We start from the raw sequence: 23,698 nt of genomic DNA on the forward strand, positions 1-23,698 counted from the left end.
AAGAGTCTGAAGAGATCAGAAAGGCACAAACTTCAGTGAATTCCCCGAGCATAGCCCCTGAAGTTGAGATTGGAAGGCTCCAACCAACTCAAAGTTCTACAAATAAAATGCCAACTATGCCAAGGATAATGCTGTTGGAGAACTCTCAAGGGTTAGACATTTTCTGCACGTTGTGGATGAAGACAGCAATGCAATTTTGCTCCAGTAACTGCTCATGTGCCTCAGTCTGAATGTACCCAGAAGCTTTATTCAGGAACAGAAGAGACTGCACACAAGATAAAAAAAGGCTTAAAATCCACTTTAATAATGCATTCCTGTAACATTCCTCAGACAAACTCAAACTTGTTAGTGGGACGATTACAGCTCGTGTTCAAACAGTTTACACTAAACGAAAATCTTGTAGTTCTACACAATAGACAAGCAAGATTAAGGTTATACAAACAATAGTTTCAGTTAAGTCTTCAGCATGAGATACAGTATCTTTGTCCAATAGATTGTACTTTACTACCAGTAAAAATAAACAGCGGTACAACACATATCAAAGATCCATTCAATCAATAGCCTTCCAGCCATTCAGGCTGCATATGACGGTCCACTACTTTAAAGAAATAAATGGTCCAGGGAAAAAGTAAAAACTACAAGTTAAAAAAAACATAAAACCCTCCTGGTTTCACTACATGATGGGTCATTTGGAGCTATATAAATTTACAGAGCCGCTGAGGGCTGCAAAAGATCCAAGTGCTGCCTCAGTTCTCCAGAGACTTGCCTGTGATCTCAAAGGACGAATGCTAATACTCCGATTGTATCTAAGTTAGTCTCAGGACTGCAGCTGCATGTAGGAAACATGGAATAGTAAAGGCATCAGGGTTCTATCAGGTCTTACTTTTACTGCACAGCTACTGAAGCCTCCCAGAATCCACTTTTCACATTGAAATTATAGGAATGCACCATATTAAATTTACTAAAACCTTTACCAGTCAGTCAGACTGCACTCCCCTTTTCCTAGAGTGGCTTTGCCAAAGCAGGCCCTAATTAAAACTACCATGAAGAGTCAGCCCCAAGTAGAACCCTATGCGGCCTGCCAAGATTCCTTTCCTCTTTGGGGGGTTGGTAGGGGGTAGCTTAATCCTGTTAGTATCGACGACGTTTGTTAGGGCCAAAGTCCCCCCCAGGATTTCCTCTGTTGAAGCCAGGCGGGTTTCCTCCCATAGCTCCAAGTCCTTCCATTGCGCTGCCCTGGCCAAAGCGATCAGTTGGCGGTGGTGGTGTCTTGTACAGGGCGAGAGCGCAGAAGAGGCAGAAAGGAGAAAAGACTTAAGTTAGAAGCAATTCCAGTCCACCTGGGTCTGATCAGGACTCCGCAGAACCAAGTGACTACCAACTCAAGTCATTAAGTAACTGGAAAGCAGCGAGTTCAGAATCTTCCCTACTCCATGAATATAGAGCAAACTCTTAATTCCAGATTTACTGAGGGGAGTGCCCCAAGCCAAGACTGGACTGACAGGGAGGTGATCTCAGATAACTAAGTACCACAGGAACAAAGTCAGTTTCCCCACAGAATTCAGGGCCAAGCATACTGGAAAATAGTCGCACAAACCTGTACACTAATGCCCTGCAGTGGACTGCCTGAGTAATGCAGTCTGGGATCCTGAGAATTTCACAATTCCACCATACTCCCCCAAACTGAACACCATTCCTGGACACCCAGCCCCAATCATCTAACTACAAATGAGGGTGATCAAGGGTTTGGAACCCTGACACATGCTGCCAGTGTTGCTGAGGATTTTACACAACTAGGGGTAGTAAAATGGCAGCCCCTTGTACTCTCCACGCAGAAGAGAAAGGGTCGAACAGCCTTGGTCTTGTCTTGCAGGCCATGTTCTCACAGGCCCTACTTGAGGGAAGGATTGGAACCACTGTCAGTGCCAGGAATGGGTGAATGCAGGACCTGCTCCTTATCAGACCAAGGAGCTGCTATGGGACACAGGGCTCCATTAAGTCCCAGCACCAACATGGAGCCATAATAAGCAGGGTTGGCTTCCAAAGCAGCTTATAAAAGCCTCCTGGCCCCTAGAAGTCACTCCCTCCCCCCCCGCCCACCAGAGACAATATTTGTCCTCCTTTTCAACAGTGTGCCTAGACTCCCCTCCTTTCACTCTCTTGCCTATCCCTTTCACATTTCCCCCCTCATTGAATCCATTGTCTCCCCATCCTCCAATCCACCAATCTCCCTGCCTCTTTACCCACACAAACTTGAAACACTAATGTTATCACAAGAGAACTGAAGAAGTCTCAGATAATATATGCTACATTGGCAACTAGAGCAACTGCATGACCTTATTTTGGTAACCTTTGTCCTCTCTCTCCCATCCCCTGGCCTGCCTCTCCCAATGGTCACTAGTCTATAGCTTAGAATGTAAACTTTCTGAAGCAGTCTCTCTTATTTGGTATGCAAAATCCCTAGAACACTTTAGACACCAAATATTTACTCAGCTGCTATGCTCATGCTGCAGATGTGATACTGTGCCTCAGGCAAGAGCAGAGCTCTGTGGAGCAGATGGGAGAGAAATATGGAGGGAAGGGTCTCATCAAAACCAGATTCTTTACAAACTAATCTAGTTCAGCCCTCTTAAGAGTCATCACCATTCCCACTCCATTACCTTCCTAAGACTAAAAGCAGCAAAGAGTCCTGTGGCACCTCATAGACTAACAGTCGTATTGGAGCATGAGCTTTTGTGGGTGAATACCCACTTTGTTGGATGCATGTAGTGGCACTGATACTTCCTAAGCCTAAATTACTCACACAAACTTTGTTAAAGAAACCCCAAACATTTGAAAGCTTAGAATTGAAGTGAAGACATGCAACAACCTTAACTTTGCTTCTACAGCAATCTAGCTTTCATTTCTTTGTTCCTTGCATTATTTTTATAAGGGCTTTAAGTAGTCCACATACATTGGCGGTGACTATCTTATTAGGCAAATATATTGCCTTGATACAACTTGCAGACATAGTATCAAAAATATGCACCAACAAGCACTGGTTTTATATATGCTTTCAAACATGCATGTTTGATAGTAAATAGGATGCTTTTTCACTACACTAAATCACATTCTTTTCACAAAAGTACTGTAATTTCATAATCTGGCCTAGGTGGTATATGCATATGTAGATATATTAGCTCCAATCTTATACTCGCCTACTTGGTGGTCCAGTGAATCTTAAAGAGTGGAGGAATAGCTATATTTAGTACGCTATTTGTTCAGTTAGCATTCAAAAAGTGAATATATGGACTGGTTTCATTATGTGTGGACATAACGGCAAAAGTTGGTATAGCCACTGCATGATTCAGAGTAAAGCATTCAAGTTTGTGGTGACTGCTGAGGTAAAGCGTGTGGATGGATGACTGCCTTATTTGCTTTTCTTGTGGCCTTGTTGCTGGAGCACAGTTCAGCTACGGGTTTCTTTTAAGCAGAGCCTTAATTCTGGATTTCTAATTGATGAATTTGTTAACTTTCTGGTACTGATAGATATTCAACGTTAAGAGTTTTTATCTGACATTTCCTTTGGGTTTTTGCATTTTTAAACTGTTTAAAATGATACTGATGGAAAGCAAGGAGCAGGATACCCGAAGAGCTCCTAAACTTTATAGAGCATTTAGGGAGAGGCGGGGAGGAGAAAAGGCAAAAGAATTATGAGGGGCTATGAAGCCCCAATGATCCCTCCATTTATTCCCACTTACAGGGAAGTGCAGGGAAGAGAATGAAAATTCCCCAGCATCCACTGCAGAGGAAAAAGACACCAGTGGAAAGGACAAAAGGAGATACTGCCATAGGCAAGATAGTACATTCACAAAATTGACTGCTGGTGATGGGGAGTTCTCGTTTTTCTCCCAATTCTTCCTCCCCATCTCAAAATAGTCACAATGAAAAGCCTCCATGAACCATGGTTTCTCATTTGGAAGGCTCTTTGCAAGGAAACGCTACCATTTAGGCAGGGAAAAATAAGCAAGCCTAGGTCTCCTCCAGTCATTCTGGTCATTTAATGGCCAGACTTTCAGAAGAGCTCAGCAATGCACACTGTTCTCACTTTAGGGGGATTCTCCATTGTTCTCAATGGGAACTGCTAGGTAGAAAGTTCTTGAAAATTTGAATTGTATAGTCTGCTAGAACCCAGATTCCCAGTTCAATGAAATTTCCCAAATATACCCTTCCCCATGTAAAAGATCTGTCATGTGCAAAAACTGTTACTGAGATCTTTCAAATACATTTTAGGGTAAGTTATTTTTGAGGTACAATATGACAGAAAAGTGTTAGGAATTCTGACTGAGTCACTTCAGATTGGGGCAACAAGTTCCATGCTGGCCACATATCATATGTTAACACTGACCCCTGAGGATTGGAGAGGGGGCCAAATAGCAGGTCTTTGATGTAAAGCAAGTCTCAGCCTTAACAACAGAAACTACTAACTGAGTCTCCACAGCTGGCCCCACACTGCTCTTTAAAAGGGTTCAAAAGAGAGTAGCTAGAAAAATAATGCTGCAGATACATTACCATTCCCATGGCTCCATCAGGCATCATAGCTCCAGGACCAGCTGCTGGAGGTGCACCGGCTGGGACAGTGGTGGCACCCATAGCCCCTCTATTGTTCATACCTATGGCACCTGAAAGAGAGATCTGAAGAATATTCCTGGCAGAGACATAAGGGAATTGGGGGACATGTCTTACAGCAGCGAGACAAGACCTACGCAAGTTTCCTGCTGTGTTCTATCCCAGAGAGGGAGTCCTAACAAGTCAGGCTGCCATGCATTTATCAGATACAATGGTGAACCAAGCCTAACTTCCTTTGCACTCAAAACTCAAATCAACCCAAAAAGCACAGATAACTGACGGCCATAAAGATCACATTTCAGCATCTATTAACCATCCAATACACGTTTTGTCACCGATTTCTGCCCAAGTAGCCTAAAACTGAAGATTGTGAACTAGAAATATGGAAATGCAATCAATGGGTCATACTTATTACCCATCTGACCTTTTTGTTTGCTGAGCTCAGTATCTCTCTGCATGTTTTACCTATTTCTAAAGTAGACACAAGTCTCCTTGGGAAATCTTAATTCCATTTGGGCTCTACCTACAATTTCACCTGAAATTTCTGCTTACTGATCTAAGCCCTCTGCAAACATACCTTTCCACCTAAAGTAATTTTATTACTGTATCCCAACAAATATTTCTCACTTTGATTGCTGTAACTGTCACGTGCTTTAAAGACTACTCTATATAAATTTAAGAGAACAGACATCATTGGAAAGTTATTTACAATAAGTTTTAAGTGTACTAAATATGGAATTAGCAAAATGAAACCCTCCAAGAGCAGGTCCAGTGTCTGCAGACAGGGGAACTGAACACGCATAGAAACAGCAGACAGATAACCACAGGCAGCTCTTACCTCCCATGCCCATCTGTCCCATGCGCATATCCGGTGGCTCCCTCTGAAAGAGAGGGACTTATTTCACACCACATAGTTTAAGACATTGTCTAATATAACTTAAACCCAGAGAGTTTCAATAGACTTTATCATTGAAGACTGGATAGAAAAGTCACTCTCTAGGAAAAGCTGCAAAGGAAAATGAACCATCCACCCCACTATTCACTGCTGAACAAATAAGATCTCAATTTAAAGGTATAATTCTGCAGGATAGTTAGCCACCTGCACTGTGAAACATCCAACAGAAGCAAACCACTGTGCAATTTTAACGCCCAAGTGTTGGTATACAGAGATGTCTGATGCCTAGGTAGAGAGATCTGACATTGTTGGCTGCTCAGACTACTGCTAACACTAGGTGAAATTCGCTCTACCACCTCACCAAGGTCAGGAAACAGCATACTTTTAAAAAGGAATGCAGATGCTTTTGCTATCAGCATAGGCTAGTGAGCCAAAAAACTTCAAAAGCTTCTGCTTCAAAGCCAACAGTGCCCCCTTACCCCGAGAGCAGTCCCGCTTCTTCACAAGAACAAGCAGAGCCAGTTTCATTTTCCTCCATTTGTATGCCCAGGACCACTATTTATTATTTGAATTGCAGTAGCACTTATAGGCCCTGATCAGGGCTCTGTTATACTGGGTACTAGGCACATAGTTTAGGCCTGATCTACACAGTTTCTGTACAGGATTTAACTATTTCAGTTAGGAGATGATTTTGTACAGATAAACCAGGATACCCTCTAGTGTTGATACAGTTATGCCACCTTTATAAGTGAATCCATATTAGAGGGCTGTCTTTTTTTTTTTTTTTTTTAAGAAACTGAGTTAAAGGAGCTCAAAAACGGAGCAGATCATCCCACAGAGACCATCTCTACTCCAAGGAGTTTACATCTAATGATATAAAACAACAGGGGGAGATAAATGTGGGAGAACATAGGAGTGTAATCATTGGGCTTCAGAGTCAACATTAACAAGATCAACGTGGATCAAGGAAATTCACAGTCACTGTTTCCAACTGTCTGAAGCCTCAGGATGATAGCACTGCATCAGCCATACTGTTTACATTTGAAAAGTTTTCTTCACAACCATGAAGAATAGAAACATCAAAAAAAACCTGGATGCCATGTAGGCCACATAAATTCTTCAACCTGTATGCATACAGTCCACTTGCCATATATGACACCACTGCTTTCCACCCTGTGAAAGCAGATTCCAAGCTATTAGTATAAGACACTGTTTACAATTTCTAGGTCCCATGGTTCGAGGTGGCAGCTATTACAGCATCAGAAATAAAATAGATTAAAAGCAAGGTGGTTTCTGAAATGAGATTTTAAGAGCCGATCTTGCAAACTGCCAGAGCTATAAATCAGTGAGTTCCCAATAGTGTTGTTTTTAGCCCTATTGATCTGTGAAATATGTGGCCTTAAAACTAGTGCTACTGGTATCAAGGAATCAGTTATTAGAGACGTTTGCCATTCTAACGGTTGGGGAACTGCAGTACCCAATATCATTGTGAGGTAACTTGACAAGTACTGATTTTTAATGGCAACCACACTGTCATGCCAACAATGGTCCCTAAACTCAGCAATGTTTAGACAAACTGCCAAGACGGGATGCAGCAGTTTTCAGGCCAATGTTATTGTGGCCAGGCACGTGACTCCTTGTGGGGCTCTGCAGAGATCTTCATGAAGGAAATTTTCAATCACTGCTCCAAGAATAGGACCTGTTAGCATGTGCTCTGCTGAAAAGCAAGACTGACACACTCTGGGTGCTACATGGACAGCAGCAGGAAAGTGAGTTCCCACGAACAGTTGGATTTCCATACGTAGAGTCCCAGACCAGGGGCTGGCAACCTTTCAGAAGTGGTGTGATGAGTCTTCATGTATTCACTCTAATTTAAGGTTTTGCGTGCCAGTAATACATTTTAATGTTTTTAGAAGGTCTCTCTCTATAAGTCTATAACAAATAACTAAGCTATTGTTGTACGTAAAGTAAATAAGGTTTTTAAAACGTTTAAGAAGCTTAATTTAAAATTAAATTAAAATGCAGAGCCCCCCAGACCGGTGGCCAGGACCCGGGCAGTGAGATTGCCACTGAAAATCAGCTCGTGTGCCACCTTCGGCACTCGTGCCATAGGTTGCCTACCCCCGTCCCAGACAAAACTGCATTTGGGTGAAGTTATGACAGTGTATATACCAGAAATGTAGGGTAAATTACATTAGAGATGTTGTAATTATCCCAAAGCCAATCATTAAAAACACCCCCAAACCCTCCTGAAATTAAAGATTGAACAAAAAAATGGAAACACAGTTAAGGCACTCAAAATCTTATTCTGCCTTTAGTGAGACCATGCAATAACCATGGAGTATGGTTAATTTTAGTGTTTGTGATCCTCAACAAGATCAAACTGATTTGTAAAAAAACAATCCCATCCCCATTTTTTTGTGTTACTTGTACTCTTCTATAGAAAATATATGCCCAGTCATATTCTTATCAACAGAAATCCTGCCCTATGTCTGGACAACTATCCTTCTGACAGAAGCCATGTGTGAATCAAAAGGTAGGAGAACTCATACCGCATCAGCAAAATTCCCTTTAAAGCCCTCTTGCTGGCGTCTCATCATCTCCTCCTGCTGCCGCCTCATCTCCTCCTCACGGCGCCTGCGTTCTTCCTCCTGCCTGCAAGGAAAGGATTCTAGAGTCACTCAGCACAACATAAGCAGATTCTGTATCACAGGGGCGAAGTGCTACACGGTAGGCATTTGTCAGCAGTAAAGATGACACTGTTCCTTCCAGACAAGTACAGCATTAAGCCTTTCAATACGATAAATTTCTAGAACTCATGAAAACCACAATTATTTCTCATCCCTTTCAATTAAAGTGAGTTTATCAGAAAAAAATCCCAGTCAGAGCCTACGCTATGCTTCTAAACAAATGCTATCCATACATAATCAGGAAACATTAGCCAAGTGGTTCTCAAGCTGTGCTCCACAAAGAACGGTCTGAAGATCTTCCTGGTGGCCTACAGAATTACCTTGAGAATCAAGCATAAGACCATAAAGGAGTTGAGAGAGGAGAGAGATTCTCCTAGATCCTTAGGGGACAGGAAGAATGAAAAAGTTGAGGCTAGGGCAAGAGTTTCCCCACCTACAGTGCTAGAGCAATCAGGGTTGCTGCAAAGACACCTGGCTTTTGTATATACATCTGAAAGCCAAGCAGTAAGAATCCAAACCTGAGTCTATCAGTGAAAGAACAAGTACTAGTCAGTGTCCTTCAAGGTCACTGGCATACACCCTAAACAATCCTGCACCCTAAACCTACTTAAACTTTGCTTATGGATGAAGATGACCCAACAATGTTTGGAATTGATATTGGTAAATTGTGTGTCCAACTGCTCTGGATAATGCTCTAGCCCCAGTCTAAGGGGATGCATTTAATTCACAGCAATATGAGTGTCCAGCACCTCCCTTTACCTGAGCTCCAGCTGTTTACGTTTCTGCACTTCTTGGTTATGCAGTTCCTCCATTCTCCTTAGTTCTTCCTGGCGTCTCATTAAGTCTGGAAGAGGTGACAGTAGAAGCCAATCACTGGGCCAATTGTCATTCCCTCTGCAGGCTGCTAGGTGACCAGACTAACATTACCTCCCCCAACTTCCGTGAATCTCTACCTGAACCTAACTTACCAGTTAGTTTCCATACCAGGGGTAACACATTAGTAGATTTCTAGCCTAAGCTGATTCTGCACAACAGGGGCTCCTCGCATTCCTCCACTCTCCCCCACAAGGTCCCTGGGTGCTACCGTTACATTCCCCTTTATTTTAGTGACTCCATGCAACTCCCTGAACTCCTTCCTTCATGACTGGGGTTCTGTGTGGGCCCCCCCATTCCTTCCTTCCCCCATACCAGGGTCCCATATTCCTTTCCTGCATTCCTGAAGTTCTGTATGCTCCCCGTTTCCTCTCTTTACACTGCAGGGGCACCCAATTCTCCTCCTATGCCAGCAGCTGTGTGTGCATGCCATTTCCACTTCCCTCCATGTCCTCGGTTTTCCCCAGGACAGGGGTTCTGTGTGCCCCCATACTATGGTCCCCAAATCTCTCTACGGTGGGGATCCTGTGTGCCCCTAGTTTCCCTATGCCAGGGGCTGTCTGCCTCATTCTTTTCCCCCCATGCCGGGTCTGTGTTCCCACCTGCCCCGTAGCAGGATCCTACAATTTTCCCTGCACTGCCAGGGTTCTGTACACCCCTCATTCCATGGGCTGTGTGCATGCTCCAATTCTCTCTCTCCCCCCTTCTCCCCCCCTCCCCCTTTATTATCTGTCTGGGAGATAAGTCATTCAGGCTGTCAACATGTTAAACTCTACTGGGAGGGCACACAGAGATGAGACAAATATTTGGTTATACTGGAAAGTGTGAACGAGTGCCATTCAATCTAATCTATGAACAATTGCAGAAGTGCTTGAAGCTGTGGCTGTGCTAAACACACAGTAGGGGCTCTGTGTGTCCCTCATTTCACTTTTCAGATTTCCAATTTCCCCAAAAAACAGGAGGGTTCTCACCACTGATATACAGGACATTCCCTGGGATTTTGAAATTGATCAGATACAACATTCATAACTTACTGCATTACAGACATACACAAAGAAATGCCATCAAGTTAAGTCAGGGGTTCTCAAACTGGAGGTCGGGACCCCTCAGGGGGTCATGAGGTTATTACGTGGGGGGTCGCGAGCTGTCAGCCTCCACCCTAAACACAGATTCACCTCCTGCATTTATAATAATGTTAAATATATATATATATATAAAAAAAGTGTTTTTAATTTATAAGGGGGGGGTGTCGTACTCAGAGCCTTGCTGTGTGAAAGGGGGCACCAGTACAAAAGTTTGAGAACCACTGAGTTAAGAGTATGGCCTCACAAGCGTAGCCAACTAGGACTCTATAGCTGCCATCCTACAGAAGATAGCAGAACAGAAGTCTGTTATGCTGTATAGCAGATCCATTTAGCCTGCCAGACAGTCACTGTCTATCAGTCCGACATCCATTCCCAGGCCATCTTCAGCCAACACTGGTTACTGTGCTAGACACTTCTGGCTTTAAGAAGAAATCCTAAGAAGAAGAAATCTTGGGCCAATGTTTTATTCGTCTTTGATGATCTTGGCTCTCACCTTGCCTCATGAGCATAACTTGGTGCTCATGGCGAGCTGCTTCCATCTCCATTTCCAGCTTCTCACGTGCTTCCTTGATGTTGCGGTCCACCTGTTCTTGCTGCTGCTTTTCCATTTCTATTAGAGCCTTCCAGCGCATGGCATACTCATACTCAAAAGAACCAGGCTGTGCAAACCTAGGAGGCTGTTCACGCTCCCTGCAGGAGAACGGGAGAAGGGGAAGGAAACTTGAGCAAAGCCAATGAGGAAAATAAAGATTCATACACATGAAATATGAGACATTCTAATTAACAGCTACAAAAGGGAGCGATCAGTAACACACTTAGAATATCTTATCCAAGGAGCTGCCATCTTGTCAGCCTGACACAGAAATAGAATTCTCACTGCAATGAATGGGAAGCTACTCTTTCTGCATCTTGCTATTTTCCAGCAGAGGATCCTATCTGAAGCATTGGCATGTCATCTCCCCATCACTGAAGGAAGAAACTAAAAGGTAGTCCTAATTACTCTCTGCCCTTCACCCACCGCCCTAGTGTAGGGGCAACTACTCATGAAAACTTTGGCTGCCTGAACAGAGATGGTGCTTTCTAGAGGCATGCATAAGTTAGTAAAGAAACACATATTTAGGATTAGGAGAAGAGAGAAATGTACTAAGGCAATAAAAAGAGCCTTTTACTAGCTTGTGAGGATGCATTCTCGCAAAGATTAAGACACCAATTGCTTGAATGGTCCACCACTAACCCCTCTTCTTTCCTTAGTGGACACATACTTGTGAAACTGCTGGTTTTTGATGACCAATTTCTCCGGCAGTCCCTCCTCATCATCATACTGATCCATTGGCTCCACAGTGACAGGCCGAGGAAATCTGGAAAGAAAAGAGACCACATGATTTCAGTGTTATCTAGACAATGGCTGCACTGCAGGCCAGCCTCTGTGTGTTTTTTAATCCTAGCTGGAGCTATAAAATACTGTTCTCTCTCTACCAATGAAATTTCAGAACAACAGGGCCTAAGAAAACCATCTAAGACAACGACAGCCAGAATACAAGTGAAAGCCATCTTCACACCCAAGTTATACATTGGTACTGTCTGGGTTTTGAGTGTGACTTGTTTGAAATTGCTTCCACGATCCCTTAAGAACATAAGAACGGCCATACTGGATCACACCAAAGTCCCATCTAGCCTAGTATCCTGTCTTCCAACAGTGGCCACTGCCAGGTGCCCCAGAGGGAATGAACAGAACAAGTGATCCATCCCCTGTCGTTCATTCCCAGCTTCTGGCAAACAGAGACTAGGGACACCATCCCTGCCCATCCTGGCTAACAGCCATTCCCCAAAATAGCGACCCAGCCTAACCAAAAGCACTGGGGTGATGGGCCTTGTACCATACATAAAAGGTCCAACTCATTGGCTGTTGGGACCAATGGGGCGAAGCACATTCCAGATTTAGTTCCACTTCTAAGAATGCACCACCACTCCCAGAAGGACATTAAAATCTGCAGACCTGCTGGGTGCCCCTGGAACACTCAAGCATGGAGGCTAGTGTGCTGCAGCCAGAACAAATGCATGCATGCAACTTAGCTATTTAAACAGCTGAAACTGAATCTATGCCTGCTGACAGGATTGGGTGCAACATTCTATCACAGAAGTACCCACTGAGAAACAAAAGCCCATTTCCATAATCAATTCTGGTATGATCCAGACTACACAGTTAACATACACAAGCTTTATTCACTTGTCAGCCATACTTTAAGAGGGGAGTAATAGCTTCTGCTTCTTCAGGACTACTTGAACTGCCCAAAGAAGGCTTTGTCTATGAGGAACCTTAACAGCAGCAGCTCCCAGATTAGCATACTCAATCCCATGGGCAGCCTCCAGGAAGCAAGGTGGTTTTGAACATAAGCCTGTGCACAGATTTATTCTAACATGGTCCAGATATGAGACAGGAAGTTTGTCCTTATAGAACTTAAGTTTTAAGTACATACTGCCTTCTGCCTGCCCCATACCACACATAGCCCCACTCTAGTGTTAATGCATCAGTGTTTCACAAGCCAGCACACGCCTGGCCAAGCTGTGCACTTTCCAGAACAGCACTTCTCACCCGCCTCACTTACGTGGTTAGCAGGAAAGACCCTTCACTACATCGGTCCAGAGCTTTCCTAGCAGCAGGTTTCCCTGAAAACTCCACAATGCCTTTCCCAGACGATCTTCCTCTATCATCCACAATAACCACAGCCCTTTCCACCTGGCCGAACACAGAGAAGGCCTCCTCCAGGAGCTCATTTGACACAAATTGAGGCAGGTTTCTGACAGTCAGTGATGCGCTGTGGCATGCGAAGCGCACTCTTAGCTGCTTCCCACGAAGAGGCATGTTGTCTAGTTCTACCTTTGCAATCTCGGCTAGAGTGCGAGTTTCCTGAAGACAAGAAAGTTATCATTAAAACTTGCAGTTCAGTAATGAAACATGTTTCCTGCCACAGAAGCAGAGGACAGGGTCATTAGCCTGTCTTTCCCTGGACAAGCACTACAGTGAGAAGAACAAAACTCTTTATACCACAAAGCATGCCTTAGTAATGTTTGTAATAAAATAAAGTCTTTTGACCATTATCCAAGGTGCCCGTTAAACTAGTTCAGGGAGCACGTGTGAAGTTTGGGAAGAGAAAATAAAAAGAAAGCATATAACATCAGGTACAAAACTTAAAAGGAATGTTGCAAGGATTACAGACAGTAGCTAGGAGTTAATATTAGTTAAGCACACATCTATGAATAGTGCTAGAATCACAGTGAGAACTGCTACTTTCCTGATTCTTCCCAGTAGTCTAGTCTGATGATTGACAAAGGAACTGCTCAGTATATGAAAGTACAAGAAAGGCAGGAGTCTTTCAAAATCTTAAGATCTGTTACCTGACTAATGACTTATTGGAAAATATGCAAACTTGCATTATATACTCATCTCCATAGTACTTTAAAAAGCTTCCAGCTTCTCACCATGCTGCCCATCTTGTGTTTCAAGACAAGTAAGTGTCAAGATGGTTCCTTCCTGTTCTTTATGTTCAATATAAGCAAAACACTTGTACGGGACTCAAAATATAGGTTTTGTCACAAGCTCAGCTGTTACCCCAGTTTTACATCTTCCTTTCCTAAATGGGATGCTAAGACACTAGTTTGGAGGATGGGCAAGACCTTATTCCCATGTCTGGAGCAGCTGTCTTGAAATAAATTAAGTATTCTTGTTTAATCCATATAACTGCAAAGCAGCTAACCTGCTGTATAATTCAAAATATTAAAAATCTAAGAACCAACCACAGACAGGTACAAGACAAAACAGAGATCAATTTTCAACTAATAAGTGAATGGGGGGGTGAGAACAGGACAGGGGTTGTCTCAGCTGCTATTTCAGTTAGTACCAAGCAATTTTGCTCTAAGCTACTTCCCTCAATCTGATCAACTAGAGACCCACCAGGCTCAAGAATGTCCATCACTAGCAGTAATTACAGATGCTGGTCTTTGTACACAAACAGCTTCCTCACATCCATCAAGAAAGAGGATGAAGTCAATGACTTCCACCTAAAGGTACCCTGCTTTTTGCCAGATTCACCTGTAACAGCAAACTTGTATCTTCTTTCTCTCCAGCCACAATGAGACCTTAGAGGCACTTGCATATTATGAATGGCTGGAATTGCAGAGAAGCTGATTGGCACCCATACTCTCCCTCTGAACAGGCTCCCATCCACACTAGCTGCTTAAATTGGTTCCAATGTATCCCATACTTCAGATCATCAGAATTAATTTTAAACATCTATGTGAAGATACCAGCTTGATTAGCAAAATATGTGAACATGGTTACTATTTCCAATGAGCACCACTCTCCTAATGTCACAGGACACCCCAAAGATAGCAATAACGACTCACCAGCCTGATAAATCCAAAGCCTTTATCCTTGTGTATGAAGACTTCACCTGCCTTCCCATACTTTTCAAACAACTTTCTCATCTCCTCCTCAGTAATATCTGGGGGCAGGTTCCCCACAAAGAGGCGGCTTCTCTGGGTGAATGTCTTTTCACCAGGTTTCCGGAAATTCTTCAGGTCAATAGTGAGGCCTTCATCTGAGGGGAATAAGGTACACAGTCGCTCTACAATTGGGGGGATAAATTCCACTATGTTACATCACAGCCAGCATAAAGACATACAACAATAGCTAACTCCACCCACTCACCCAGGTCTCAAAACATCGCCAACCAACTCCATAGCAACAAGGAGACAGTATTTCAGCATGGGCCAACATTCTGATGAAAGACGAAGTTTGCAGGAACTGCACTGCTTCGTAACAAGGCATCGGCCACTATGTGAGGCAGAGCCCAAAGCAGGAATTAGGGACCTTGGAAGAATGTAGCAGCCTTCCTAACTTGACTACTGCATCAAAAGATGCTTAGTCCACAGTAAGAGTTGCTATGTTCAGCACGTGGACTTCAAGACCACATCTTAAGCTATCTACAGAAAAACTGCAGTTTCATAGGCTGCTAGAGGATTATCATCCTGGAATGAATTCAGAACTCACCAGTGATTCAGAAAAACAAACATTCAAAAGATACTTACATTAATAAGTACAACAGATGCAAAAGGGGGAAAAAGCAGATAACATTTCAGCCACCTACAGCCTGGGAATGCACTAGAAAGAGTCTGGAACCCAGACCCTATCTCCAAGCTGGAGAGAAAGCAGCTGGAAGCTATAAAAGCAGCAGTATGGATGGGACCTCAGAAAAGTCAGCAAAGTTAGTCAAAGTCTATATTCAAGTAACACTCAGTGGCTAAAACAGAACCAAAAAGCCAGCAAATTAATGATAAATCATAAAATATAGTGAGGCAGGGAATATGAAAGTGCACAGATACTACAATGGTGGGAAAAAATATGGGAAATGCTCTGGCTTATGATCTCAGGCAATAATTACAAAAATGGTATTTTGAAATAACCTGAAAGACACATGAATAGGGACTTGACCTCCCATTGTCACTCTATTCAGCTTTTAAAGGGTGAGATTAGAATGCAAGGGTAAAACTATCCCACTCTAGTAGGGAGAAGACTGGCCAACCACTTTATCTCACACTCAATTTAAGAAGCTCTATTTTTTAACAAACACTTATGTTGTGCTTTGAATGTGGAATCTACTACATAACTATCAAATTAACTGATTCATCACTGTAATCAGACACCCTCCCAGTCATCCATAAATGGCAGCTTCAGACCCTCACCACTACATATTTCTGAACCATTAAGTTAGATCTGTTAAGGCCCCAAAGGTCATTAAACCCCCCCAAGATCACCATCACCAAACCCCAACAATCCCATAGAGCTCCAGCCCATATTGAACAAGGGTAAACTTCAGTGGATTGGATTTACTGGCACAACAACCCTGACTGGTACTATTGGCGCTTTGATGCTGGAGTCTCAAGCAGCCAAGTCAGGAGACCACCTCGCACAGAAGTTTCGATTTGATGTGTGATTGGGGAACACTTCAACAACCTTCCTACTAGGACTGCATCTATACTGACAGCAACTCTATCCCACCAGTACCTAGGGAAGGACTGTGCTAGGTGGTCCTCTGGTACAGCGTTGGGAAGAAGGGTGAGGGCGAGAGAAAAGGAGGAAAGAGTGCCAGTCACAGACAAGCCACCTCTTTCTTCTAAAATCCACAGTGATGACACTGAAGGATTGGAGAGATCTGCAGTCCTCCGGGTAATTTGATTTACTGGAAGATCCTATAAGCAGCAAGGAAGGAATCTTTGAACATGCACATTAATGGTCTGATTCAGAAGCACTAAGTGCCAAAAATCTCAGTGAAGCCCTTGGGAACTGCCAGCATTCAACACATCTGAAAGTCAGGCCATAAGACAGCAGTGGCCAACCTGTGGCTCCTGAGCCGCATGCAACTCTTCAGAGGTTAATATGCGGCTCCTTGCATTAGCACTGACTCCAGCACTGGAGCTACAGATGCTAACTTTCCAGTGTGCCAGGGGGTGCTCTCTGCTCAACCCCCTGCTCTGCCCCAGGCCCTGCCCCCACTCCACCCCTTCCTCCAAGGCCCTTGCCCCTTCCCCTGAGCCTGCCATTCCCTCACTCCTTTCCCACAGAGCCTCCTTTGCATGCGAAACAGCAGCCAGGTGGGAGGTGCTGACTGGGGGGAGGCGCTGGGGGTTGGGAGCTGATGGGGGGCTGACAACGGATTACTGCGGCTCTTTGGCAATGTACATTGATAAATTCTGGCTCCTTCTCAGGCTCAGGTTGTCCACCTCTACCATAAGAGCAGAACTGAACTGACTGAAAGTGTAATCCTGAATGCAATCTCCTCTGTTTTAGTAAAAAGCTCTGCTAGCATACCAAAAAGAACAAATACAAGTGGGTTTATTCACAGGGCAAGGATTGGCAATAAAAAGTCCAGAGGAACTTGACAGCAGAAGAGGATCCAAACTAATCCTTTCTCATGGGATATCAGAGCATCTCAAATAGGGAAAGAACCTGTGACAGTTTAAAGTGAAATTTAAGTCAGGGCCTATGCTGATGGCACTTCAGCAGCCCAGCGGGCTACAACAACCAAGACTGACTTGTGTAATCTACTCACTCTGGCTGTTGGCCTGCTGTCCATTAGCAGGAATAGGTGGTTGTTGATGCTGTTGCTGATGCTGTTTTCTTGGAGCATGGTTTTGCTTCTCCATGTTAAAGCCTTTATTTCCTTGCATTTTTCCAACCTGAGAGCAAATACATCATTGGTTATATATCCTCAAAGTACAAACCAGAAACCTCCAATGCACACAACACTACAGCTACTTTCCTGGGCACAACCACAGACATAATTATCAGAACAGAAGCATTTCCAGTCTCTGCAACCCCAGACACCTGGGGAAACAGACAATATGAGGGAAAATACATACAATTTGAACATAGTACATCTGATTTAAATTAACCTGTGTAGCCAATGATATTACCAACTAAAGTGCTCTTTCTGACCTACTAGCCACATAAATACCGCAAAACCAAGAAGAGATCTGCCTTTAAGGGAAAAGTTGACTTAAAATCTAATTGGTTTTCAGTCCCGCATCCGAGTCCTAATGCCAACCTCTGCAGTTATATTTTCCTATTTTTTAAGATCATTTCTCTCATGTTGCTATGTGAAAGAACCACATACACTGGGGAAAATGAAATACATGTGAAGCACTCAAATGCAAAAAGAAAACTGAACAAACTCTGTAAGCATTCAATTCTAAGAAGATATATCCCTTGTAACAGTAGCAAGTAAAAATTCAGGCAAGGGTGATTTTATGTTACCCATGTCCCTTTTTAAAGTACATCAGACGCAGGAAGCATGCTAAACAACCAGTGGAGCCACTGGACAATAGAGATGCTAAAGGAGCACACAAGGATGATAAGGCCATTGTGGAGAAACTAAGGGCACATCTTCACTGGTAGCGTTTTAACGTGGCTTGTGTGGTTGCGGCAGAGCACTAGGAGAGAGCTCTCCCAGCACTCTTAAAAACAAAACAAACAAACAAAAAAAACCCACCTCCACGAGGGGAATAGCAACCAGCATTGGTGCACTGTCTACACTGGCACTTTACAGTGCTGCAATGTACTCACTCAGGGGTGTGAAAAACAAACCCCTGAGCGCTGCAAGTTTCAGCGCTGTAAAGTGCCAGTACCCTAAATGAATTCTTTGCATCAGTCTTCACGGCTGAGGATGTGAGGGAGATTCCTAACCTGAGCCATTCTTTTTAGGTGACAAATCTGAGGAACTGTCCCAGACTGAGGTGTCATTAGAGGTGGTTTTGGAACAAATTGATAAAGTAACTGTAATAAGTCACCACGATCAGATGGTATTCATCCAAGAGTTCTGAATGTACTCAAATGTGAAATTGCAGAACTGCTAATTGTGGTATGTAACCTATCATTTAAATCAGCTTCTGTACCAGATGACTGGAGATTAGATAACATGACATCAATTTTTAAAAAGGGCTCCAGAGGCGATCCTGGCAATTACTTCAGTACTGGGCAAACTGGCTGAAACTATAGTAAAGAACAGGATTGTCAGACACGTAGATGAACATCATTTGTTGGGGAAGAGTCAACATGATTTTTGAAAAAGGAAGTCACGTCTCACCAATCCACTACAATTCTTTGAGGGGGTCAACAAGCATGTGCACAAGGGGGATCCAGTGGACAGAGTGTACTTAGAGTTTCAGAAAGACTTTGACAAGGTCCTTCACCAAAGGCTCTTAAGCAAAGTAAGCTGTCATGGAATAAGAGAGAAGGTCCTTTCATGGATCAGTAGCTGGTTAACAAATAGGAAACAAAGGGTAGGAATAAATAGTTTTCAGAATGGAGGGAAGTAAATAGTAATGTCCCCCAGGGGTCTGTACTGGGATCAGTCCTATTCAATACATTCATAAATTATCTAGAAAAAATGGTAAACAGTGGTAAACAGTGAGGTGGCAAAATATGCAGATAAAACAAAACTAGTTAAGTCCAAAGCAGACTGCAAAGAGTTACAAAGGGATCTCACAAAACCGGGTGACTGGGCCACAAAATGGCAGATGAAATTAAATGTTGATAAATACAACCTAATGCACATTGGAAAACAATCCCAACCAAACACATAAAATGATGGGGTCTAAATTAGCTATTACCACTCAAGAAGGAGATCTTGAGAGTCATTGTGGATAGGTCTCTGAAAACATCCACTCAATGTGCATTGGCAGTCAAAAAAGCTAACAAATGTTGGGAATCATTAAAAAAGGGATAGATAAGACGACAAAAAATATCATATTGCCTCTATATAAATCCATGGTACGCCCACATCTTGAATACTGCATAAAGGTGTGGTCAGGCCATCTCAAACAAGATATATTGGAATTAGAAAGATTTGAAAAAGGGCAACAAAAATGATTAGGGATAATGGAAGCTGTTCCATAGGAGGAGAGATTAAAAAGACTGGGACTTTTCAGCTTGGAAAAGAGACAACTAAGGGAGGATATGATAGAGGTCTATAAATGATGGGTGTGGAGAAAGTAAATAAGGAAGTGTTATTTACTCCTTCTCATACCACACAAACTGCGAGTGATCAAATTAAATTAGGTTAATTAGGCAAAACAAAAGGAAGTATTTTTTCACACAATGTAGAGTCAACCTGTGGAACTCCTTGCCAGAGGATACTGTGAATGCCAAGACTATAACAGGTTTAAAAAAAGAACTAGATAAATTTATGGAGGATAGGTCCATCAACGGCTATTAACCAAAATGGTCAGATATGGTGTCCCTAGTCTGTCTGTCAGAAGCTGGGAATGGGCCACAGAGGAGGGATCACTAGATGAATACCTGTTCTGATTACTCCCTCTGAAGCACCTGGCATTGGCCACTGTTGGAAGACAGGATACTGGGATGGACAGACCTTTGGTCTGACTGAGTATGGCCATTCTTATTTTATATATATTATGTTTAGTGGCTGTTATTTTGATGGTTAATAAAACTTTTATAAGACAACCAGACTTCAAAAAAAAACAACAAAAAATCCCAGAAATATTTCCACTGATGATACTGTTTGCTGTAAGCATCTGTGCAATAAGTACTAGTGCTTTAATGCTTAAAAAGCTGCACCATAGTACTTGTTTAACTAAAAAGTTACCTTGGGCATCCACGTTCATTTGCCACTAATTACTTCCATACTAAGTTTGCTCCGTTTAGAAGTGTTGGAGAGGCCTAACATAAGAATGGCCATACTGGGTCAGACCAAAGGTCCATCCAGCCCAGTATCCTGTCTACCGGCAGAGACCAATGCCAGGTGCCCCAGAGGGAGTGAACCTAACAGGTAATGATCAAGTGCTCTCTCTCCTGCCATCCATCTCCACCCTCTGACGAACAGAGGCTAGGGACACCATTCCTTACCCATCCTGGCTAATAGCCATTAATAGACCTAACCTCCATGAATTTATCTAGTTCTCTTTTAAATCCTGTTATAGTCCTAGCCTTCACAACCTCCTCAGGCAAGGAGTTCCACAGGTTGATTGTGCGCTGCATGAAGAAGAACTTCCTTTTATTTGTTTTAAACCTGCTGCCCATTAATTTCATTTGGTGGCCCCTAGTTCTTATATTATGGGAACAAGTAAATAACTTTTCCTTATTCACTTTCTCCACATGACTCATGATTTTATATATCTCTATCATATCTCCCCTTAGTCTCCTCTTTTCCCAGCTGAAAAGTCCTAGCCTCTTTAATCTCGCCTCATATGGGACCCGTTCCAAATCCATAATCATTTTAGTTGCCCTTCTCTGAACCTTTTCTAATGCCAGTATGTCTCTTTTGAGATGAGGAGACCACATCTGTAAGCAGTATTCAAGATGTGGGTGTACCATGGATTTATATTAAGGGCAATAATATATTCTCAGTCTTATTCTCTATCCCCTTTTTAATGATTCCTAACATCCTGTTTGCTTTTTTGACCGCCTCTGCACACTGCGTGGACATCTTCAGAGAACTATCCACAATGACTCCAAGATCTCTTTCCTGATTAGTTGTAGCTAAATTAGCCCCCATCATATTGTATGTATAGTTGGGGTTATTTATCCATATTAAATTTCATTAGCCATTTTGTTGGCCAATCACTTAGTTTTGTGAGGTCTTTTTGAAGTTCTTCAGTCTGCTTTGGTCTTAACTATCTTGAGCAGTTTACTATCATCTGAAAACTTTGCCACCTCACTGTGTACCCCTTTCTCCAGATCATTTATGAATAAGTTGACTAGAATTTGTCCTAGGATTGACCCTTGGGGTACAACACTAGTTACCCCTCTCCACTCTGAAAATTTACCATTTATTTCTACCCTTTGTTCCCTGTCTTTTTAACCAGTTCTCAATCCATGAAAGGATCTTCCTTCTTATCCCATGACAACTTAATTTACGTAAGAGCCTTTAGTGAGGGACCTTGTCAAAGGCTTTCTGGAAATCTAAGTACACTATGTCCACTGGATCCCCCTTGTCCACATTTGTTGACCCCTTCAAAGAACTCTAATAGATTAGTAAGACATGATTTCCCTTTACAGAAGCCATGTTGACTTTTGCCCAACAATTTATGTTCTTCTATGTGTCTGACATTTTTCTTTACTATTATTTTAAGTAATTTGCCTAGTACTGATGTTAGACTTACGGGTCTGTAATTGTCGGGATCACCTCTAGAGCCCTTTTTAAATATTGGTGTTACATTAGCTATCTTCCAGTCATTGGGTACAGAAGCCGATTTAAAGGACAGGTTACAAACCATAGTTAATAGTTCCGCAACTTCACATTTGAGTTCTTTCAGAACCCTTGGGTGAATGCCATCTGGTCCCAGTGATTTGTTACTGTTAAGTTTATCAATTAATTCCAAAACCTCCTCTAGTGACACTTCAATCTGTGACAGGTTCCAAGTTGGTCAAAGTGCTTGTAAGGTAACCAGACAAGATAGCTGTAATCATTACACAGCATGCTCAAACTATGCACTCAGTCAAAAGAAGTTATTTTACTCATGAAGCACCATACACATTGTACCTAGGAGCTGCAGAGAGTTCAAATACACCTCTACCCCGATATAATGTGACCCGAAATAACACAAATTCGGATATAATGCGATAAAGCAGCGCTCTGGGGGGCAGGGCTGCACACTCCGTTGGATCAAAGCAAGTTTGATATAACGCGGTTTCACCTATAATGCGGTAAGATGTTTTGGCTCCCGAGGACAGCATTATATTGGAGTAGAGGTGTATATACCTATATATATATACATACACCAATATATATATATATAGAACTAAAACCTGGTTATCAGCTTTTAGAATGCATACGGCAGAATGAATTGCAACTTGGATAATTCTCCCGAGCTGGTGCATCTACGGAAAGTAAATGTGTGTGTGGTGGGGTCAACGGAGGTAGGAACATGAGGGGCAGAGGGCTATGCAAAGCGGTAAGTTTATATGCAATTACTCTCAGAAAGAATGACAAGCGGGGTACTGTGCCTACAAGAAGCACATGGGGAGGTAGTAAAAAAGCAACATGTAATCGGTGAAGCCACCAGGCAGCACTGGCGCATATAAATCGTTTACTTACAGTTAACTGAGGAGTCGCGCAAAAGCAACCGGGGAAATTGCGTGGGAGCCAAGGAGCAGAAAGCCAGGCGGGATGAGGGAAGGTTTGCGATGCACCCAGGGGGAGGAAAGGGGCACGCGTGTGCGAAAGCTAGCGAGGCTGGAGGGGTGGCCGGGCCGGGCCGGGCCGGGCGCCGCGCCAGCCAGGCGGAGGGCGGCACGCCAGGAAGTCGCACCAGTGTATCCTGAAGTGGGACTTTGAAATGAAGTTGAACCGGTGCCGCTTCGCGTGCAGCCAAGGCCGCCCGCCCGCCCGCGCGGCGCCGCTACAGGCCGCATCGGCCGGACACCACGGCCTCGCCGCGCGGGCCCAGCAGGGCGGCCAGCTGCCGGCAGCCGAACCCACGCGAGCCCGCTCCGCCCGGAGCCTCCGCCTCCCGCGCCGTGGGGGGAGGGGTCCGGAGCCCAGGGGGCTGCTCACGAGACGCCGCCACCCCCGGCCTCACCTGTTCCTGGGCCCTCGCTCCCACAACGGATTGCGGCCTTCTCGCCTCCTAGGAGCCTAGAAAAAAAGAGCGCGCGCGGCCGGAAATCGGACAGCCTAACCGGCCACCCAAGGCCCGCCCATGTTGCTGGCCCATTGGCCAACCTTCTCTTCTCACCTCCCGTTCAGTGGCTCACAGCAGTGCCAATCACAGAAGGAATGGAGCGCGGCGGGTCCAAAGACGAGATCGCGTCTCTATTCGGAGTTTATTGGCTGAGCAGTCTTCACAGCCCGCGAAACTAGCTGCCACTCATCCCTCAGGCACCAAGCTTAGGTGAGAGTCGAGGTAGGGACAAAGGAACGAAGAAGCCAACCCCTGAGTGTGCGCAGGCGCATTGAGACCGGCATATGCGCAGGCGTAGAGAGGGTGGCGATGCTTAAAGAGACAGTGCTGCAAGCCTTGCCCGGGCT

At 43.7% G+C, this 23,698-nt stretch overlaps 2 protein-coding genes across 4 annotated transcripts in view; one reads left to right on the top strand and one right to left on the bottom strand.

Moving 5' to 3' along the window:
* Nucleotides 1–279: 279 nt before the first annotated feature.
* On the bottom strand, nt 280–23,588 carry NONO (non-POU domain containing octamer binding). 3 transcript variants are annotated; one of them, XM_045031439.1, is made up of 11 exons: nt 23,406–23,588; nt 17,261–17,387; nt 14,556–14,776; nt 12,758–13,059; nt 11,414–11,509; nt 10,645–10,841; nt 8,953–9,037; nt 8,056–8,158; nt 5,447–5,489; nt 4,552–4,661; nt 280–1,269 (listed from the first exon to the last, which is right to left on the bottom strand). In XM_045031439.1, exons 2-11 carry the CDS (start codon nt 17,376–17,378, stop codon nt 1,132–1,134), a joined length of 1,413 nt encoding a protein of 470 aa, XP_044887374.1. In that variant the 5' UTR covers nt 17,379–17,387; nt 23,406–23,588; the 3' UTR covers nt 280–1,131. The 3 variants fall into 3 exon arrangements, with proteins under 3 accessions (XP_044887374.1, XP_044887375.1, XP_044887373.1); XM_045031440.1 differs by lacking the exon at nt 23,406–23,588 and adding an exon at nt 23,250–23,399 and having other exon boundaries at nt 14,556–14,749; XM_045031438.1 differs by lacking the exon at nt 23,406–23,588 and adding an exon at nt 23,250–23,399.
* The window catches only part of ZMYM3 (zinc finger MYM-type containing 3), a 66,880-nt gene continuing 66,621 nt past the window's right edge, over nt 23,440–23,698 (top strand). The window contains exon 1 of the mRNA XM_045031433.1: nt 23,440–23,561. The gene's annotated coding sequence lies outside the window, so the exon portion shown is untranslated. The remainder of the gene's footprint in view (nt 23,562–23,698) is intronic.

Source organism: Mauremys mutica, chromosome 9 (assembly GCF_020497125.1).
Source record: "Mauremys mutica isolate MM-2020 ecotype Southern chromosome 9, ASM2049712v1, whole genome shotgun sequence".
NCBI classification, from domain to species: Eukaryota; Metazoa; Chordata; order Testudines; family Geoemydidae; genus Mauremys; species Mauremys mutica.